A 6,000-nucleotide genomic window follows, 5' to 3' on the forward strand; every position below is an offset into this window, starting at 1 on the left:
CTATTTAAATGCGTTTTTCTGGCTTCCGTGTTCAAAACCCTCACGTTCATGCGTAGCTACGTTAGTTTTTACAACCGTAAAAACCGTAAACTTCGACATATGGGGCGGACAAGGCAGGAATCAAACTTGCAATCTTCCAACCGACCACCCTACCATTGCACCATGGCCGCCCCATGTCACCAAGTCTTATTGGAGTAGAGCTGTGGAAGAAAAAGCTGGACCAAGATTCAAGAGAATCACCGCTTGACATTGCACACCAAGCCTGTTCCAACTGTAGGTTGGAAGAGGCTTGGGATGCGCTAGTAAACAGTAAAAAAAACAAAAAAAAAACTCCATGCTTGTCCAGTGTTAACACCATGGGTTCTTGAACATGCGGCAAATGCACGGTGTGTACATAGCTTTGTAACTGACTGGATGTAGATCAATCAGCCTGTAGTGACTTATTGTCTTCTCTTACAGCTGACGCCACAGAAAAAGACCTTTCAGACCTGATTTCTGAGATGGAGATGATGAAGATCATTGGGAAACACAAGAACATCATCAACCTGCTGGGAGCCTGCACACAGGATGGTAAGACCAGATGGAGGAGGTCCTGCTTCTGACCTTTTCTGCTCTGATTAGACCATCATGTGCAGATCTGTCCCTGAGACAGGAATGTGAAAATGACCTAAAAAGATGTGCTGGACATCATGAACAAATGATTTCAACTCCAGTCTTGACTCTTGACACTCAAATCAGATGCTCATGCTTTCACTCTGATTAAGAAAACCAATCTTCAATGATCCAACAGAGGGTTTCTTCTGCTGCTTTTCCTTCTGTTAAAAGTTCTTTAAAAGAGCTGCTATTGTTTAGCATGTTGGGTTTGCTTTGCAGAGCTTTGATGGTGTGAACAATGTGAATGCAGCAACGCAGAATTCTTAGACGTGTGTGGAGACGAGACACTCGGGACCACAGTTCAAAAATGGAACAAAAAGAGAGTTTATTGCGTTGAGTGATGTTGGCGTCTTTGCTCTGTCAGTTTGTTGGAGCCAGGAGCCTTTGTCAAAAAAACAGAAATACCTCAGGAGTTCATGACACTAAAACACCAGGCTCTGTGAAACCCTCTACAAAACACACAACTAGTAAAATAATAAACACACATGCAATTTAAAACAAAGCAGCTCTGGCAACAAAATAAAATCCGTCCTGGGTTAACTAATAGCAAGATAAAAAAAACAGAGGGGTACTTGGCTCAAAGAGGGGCAGGTCACAACCACACCCCTCTGTGTTCCAATGTCGCTGTCCCCTCTGACCGCTGTCTGGCTCCTGACTCAGCTGCTCCTCTGGTGCCGGCCAGGGCTCGTCTATCCTGACTTCCAAGGCGCCCCTCTCTGATCTGTCCCGGCGGCGCTTTACCCAACGATGAGTGTTCCTCTAATGTCAGTCCAGCGCTTGCTTGTCCTGGAGCACTCCTCCGACCAGTCGCTCCTAGCATTTGGTTGTCTGGTGGCTTTTCCTCCAACTGCTCATCTTCCACTGCTCAGTATAGCTCTTCTCGGGCAACGGCTTGTGAAATAAGAACACGGTTCACCCTGTTACATGAAGTTCAGATACCTCTGTTGAAGAACCGAGTCTGTACAGTGCTGGTCCACCGATATTAATTGCAACCCTTTCGTACACATGCACACTGTCAGAGGGAGATGGTCACGTTGTTCCTTGTCTACCGCCCTCCAAAATGGTTAGGCTGGCTGGCGGCTGCTGCCAGGGCGTCCGTGGGGTTCCTGCGCCCCTAACCTTGCAGCACTTTTTCCGCGAGGCGAGTGAGTCCACAATATCTGAGTTGGGTGGACCATATCCCAGAGAAGATGGGTAAAGCTCCTTTTCTGGGCACACCGGGGCAACGCAATTTTTCCATCACTGCTCACAGCAACTGGAGCCTGATCCTGGCCCTATCTGGAGCCTTTGCTGGCCAACGGTGTCCACCTTCCTCGTTGGGCGGGCAGTTTTTGCCACTTCCCCCAGTTTGTCCACGGTGGGGCTGGCAGGCAAGCTGCTTGGGTGTGCAGTGCAGGCTGGGTATTGGTGGTCATGGCCTGCCTCTGGGTGCAGGGGCCCCCTCAGGACGTCTGGGCGATGGCATGTCTCTCATCTGGGCATCGGCATAGGTCTTGTGTGGTCGGAGGATTGGGTCTAGGTCTGTAGCACCTTGAGGTGGGGCAGGATCTCTACCCTGGCAGGGGCTCTGTGCGCTCTCTTTTCCTCCTACTTCTCTGCCACGGGGCTGCTGAGTACTGTCCTCCTGCTCCTTTTTTGTGGTGGAGTTCTAGTGCGCGTAAGGGTGGTTATGTAAGAACTAAGTCGGACAGTTTACTTATGACACTCTTTGTTATGTCTGTATTATTGACACTCCCCATCTCCCCCATCTTAAACCCCTATGCCCCATCTTTAACAACCCACTCTTCCCTTTTTTTTTTTCCATCCAGCTCAACAAGGAATGCATATCAAAATAATTATTATAAGTAAAGCTTAGCCTCAAATTACAAAAGGGGTTTATACAAATACACACTTTGTGTGTCAGAAGATACAAAAACCCTTATTATAACAGTAAAATCTGTCCAACGCAGGAGGCCGTATGGTTTTATTTGCTTGCTCTGCTGCTAAACAGGACAAGTAAAAAAAAAAAAAAAGTGGTTCAGATCTGGGTCATTGTTTAAGGTTTTCATTTCTTTCATGTTTTTCCAGGTCCTCTATACGTGATAGTGGAATATGCATCCAAGGGAAATTTGAGGGAATACCTGCGTGCTCGCCGCCCCCCTGGTATGGAGTACTGCTACAACCCAGACCAGGTTTCAGTGGAGACCATGTCCATCAAAGACCTGGTGTCTTGTGCTTACCAAGTGGCTCGAGGCATGGAGTACTTGGCCTCTAAAAAGGTAAAAACACCACGACCACTATTTTGCAGCTGTGCAAAGCACTCAAATCAAGTCCATTTAAAATGGGACGTTCGTTCAGACCTTTTTTTCCTCCAGTGCATTCACAGAGATCTTGCTGCTCGCAATGTTTTGGTAACTGAAGACAATGTGATGAAAATAGCTGACTTTGGCCTCGCCAGGGACATCCACCACATTGATTATTACAAGAAAACTACCAATGTGAGTAATTGATCTGATCAATAACATGAATTAAACTAAAAAGGGACTTACAAAAGGAACATGGAAATGTATTTAACAACACGTTTCTTTTTGTTTTTAGGGTCGTTTACCAGTCAAGTGGATGGCGCCTGAGGCACTATTTGATCGAATATACACGCATCAAAGTGATGTGTGAGTATCATGTTCCACTACCCTTTAAAACTGTTATATAACAAGGAAAAATCGATCTCTTCGGCCGCTCATGGTGCTACTCCTCTTCATTATTTGTTCAGATGGTCATTTGGAGTGCTGCTTTGGGAGATCTTCACCCTCGGAGGCTCTCCATACCCGGGTGTGCCAGTAGAGGAGCTGTTCAAGCTGCTGAAGGAAGGTCACCGCATGGACAAGCCTTCAACGTGCACTCATGAACTGTAAGGAGCCTTTGTATTTTCTGAACTCAGAGTTTATAAAACAGAATACTTTATTTATCCCAGAGGGAAGAAGCATTTTTAGCAGAGCTCCGATCACCAAATTTCAACATGCACAAACTAAGAAAAGACAAATGCAGTGTAATACACATTAGCAGTGTGTAAAATGAAATGTATAATGCTGTCAGGTGGTTTTATGAAGTTAGCAGGCTTTCATGAAAGTTATACAATTTTATTATCACAAGAAGGAAAGTCATTCTGTGGCGTTTGATCCTTGTTGAGAAACCTTTTAGTCTAGCTGTCCTTGTGCTCCTGTATTGGTCCAGGAGCTGGTGGAGGGGATGGGTGGAGTTATCCACAATGCTTTGCAGTTTTTAAAGCATTTTTTGCTCCATCACTGCCGTTCAGGAGTCCAACTTCACTCCCGCCACGTCCCCGGCCTTGCAGATTAGTTTATTCAGTCTGTTTGAGTCTGTAACCCTCTGTCTGCTGACCCAGCAAATTACAGAAATCCTTTACCGATCTCTGTTTTTGCCAAATCATAAATTGTCATTTTCATCACTGCTTTTTAGCAGATTTTGCCTGTTGGTTCAGTTTTCAGGATCATTAGTGTGTTAAAAAATGTAAGTAATGTTAAAAACCTAGTCACAAATCTTAGACTTGGTTAACAATATTTAACATTACTGTCTTAAAATGTGCTGCTCTTAATTTTTGAGTTTTGGAAATAACCAAATGATTTTGTTTTTAAAAGTCGAGTTTTTACCTTTCATGAAAAAAATCTTTTTCTGCAGGTACATGATGATGAGGGACTGCTGGCATGCAGTTCCCTCTCAAAGGCCCACCTTCAAACAGCTGGTGGAGGACCTGGATCGTTGTCTAGCTATGACATCCAACCAGGTCAGTCCCCCTCTAGAGTCTGTAAGTGCTGTCTGAAATCAAATGTTTCTGACCCCCCCCCCTGTGTACTTGCAGGAGTATTTAGAGCTCTCTGTTCCTTTGGACCAATATTCTCCCAGCTATCCTGACACCCGGAGCTCCACGTGCTCCTCTGGTGAAGACTCTGTGTTCTCTCACGATGCTGGAGCAGAGGAGCCCTGCCTGCCAAAGTTCCCTCCTCACTCCAATGGGGCAGCAATCAAAAAACGCTGATACCTCATCTTCCTTCAAACATTGACGTTCCCCCTACTCCCTGCCTCATGGGGTTGAATTTCTCCCCACGCTCCTAGAGATGAAGCGAAAGAACACTGGTGCTCTGTGAGAGAGGAACTTTGCGATACTGTGTGGAACTCAAGTCGCAGACTGCAGATGTGGACTATGTTTACGGGGCACTTTGTATTAGCAGGAGTAGATTCACTTTTCTCTATACCTCGATCATTCCAGTGTTTGGTCATGAGAGCTGACCAAATCACGTCCGTTTTTGTAATGTTTGTGTGTATGCATATGATTGTTTTCACCACCTGATGAGATTTGGTCCAATCCCAACACACTCCCAGCAGATGTGCAGCACCATGTTTATGCACATCTTTCTTAGTGTAAATACAGTTTAAAATATATATATAAATATTACTATATATTTCCAATACTCTTATTTTGTATTAACATAATGATTTTTTTGTGTTTTGTACAAGGATGCCATGGTTTCACCCTTTTTCTAATATAATTTTTAGGGGTGGTTGTTACACGAGGGTATTCTGAAGTTGCTGTGGTTGATATGGCCAGTATTTTTTGTCCGTATTGCAGCTGTGACTCTCCAAAATGAATCATATTATCATTAATAATGTATAATGGATTTTATATATATGTATACATATTTTTTCCAACTTTAACAAACCTGAAATTACGGCATAGCATTTCATGCAGGACCAATTTTTGAAAGTGTGGCGCTGTTTGTATGCCCGTGAGTGCAGGCTTCCAGAGAACTGGTGGTATCTTCCCTGATGGTCTCTACTGTAAATACTGCAGGTAATACGAGCTGTAATATGCTTCAGTTAATACCGCCATCTGTGTGACCTTCATAGGACTAAACTTCCACTGTAAATGTTTTGAGGGGAGTAAACGTTTGCTGCCGTGTGACTTCAGATGAAGAGTTGCAGCGCACGTATGTCATTGTAAAAAGGATTACATTCAATAAAATACTGATGATCAAGCAACTTAAGCTTTCTGAATTTGAACTCTATAAATACAAACATTTCCATGCCTGTATTGGAGGTAGGTTTATAGAAATGGCCACTTAAACCTCTTAATACAGTTGCAGGAATCTGATTGGATATGATAATATGCTGCTCACCTCAGAAGAGAAGTTGGCGAGTGCGCCAAGCCTCTACCGGCTGTAAACATGTAATTTATGACCGTATGAACAGCTTGGCAATTGCTGCTACGACACTCGTCCATCAGCTCCACCAACCTTGATGCCAGTCCCCATTCTGGCTTACTGCCACTTGTGGATATATCACCTGGATTGC

At 44.3% G+C, this 6,000-nt stretch overlaps 1 protein-coding gene across 14 annotated transcripts in view; it reads left to right on the forward strand.

Moving 5' to 3' along the window:
• Window positions 1–5,688, forward strand: part of fgfr1a (fibroblast growth factor receptor 1a) — a 41,824-nt gene extending 36,136 nt beyond the window's left edge. For all 14 annotated transcript variants that reach the window (XM_011479074.4, XM_011479076.4, XM_011479075.4 and 11 more), the window contains 7 exon segments: window positions 460–570; window positions 2,722–2,912; window positions 3,009–3,131; window positions 3,232–3,302; window positions 3,404–3,541; window positions 4,330–4,435; window positions 4,511–5,688. In XM_011479074.4, the coding sequence (XP_011477376.1) occupies window positions 460–570; window positions 2,722–2,912; window positions 3,009–3,131; window positions 3,232–3,302; window positions 3,404–3,541; window positions 4,330–4,435; window positions 4,511–4,687 (917 nt within the window). In that variant the 3' untranslated portion in view covers window positions 4,688–5,688.
• The last annotated feature ends 312 nt before the right edge of the window (window positions 5,689–6,000 follow it).

This window comes from Oryzias latipes, chromosome 9 (genome assembly GCF_053564925.1).
Source record: "Oryzias latipes strain Hd-rR chromosome 9, Olatipes_Hd-rR_3.1".
Taxonomy (NCBI): domain Eukaryota; kingdom Metazoa; phylum Chordata; class Actinopteri; order Beloniformes; family Adrianichthyidae; genus Oryzias; species Oryzias latipes.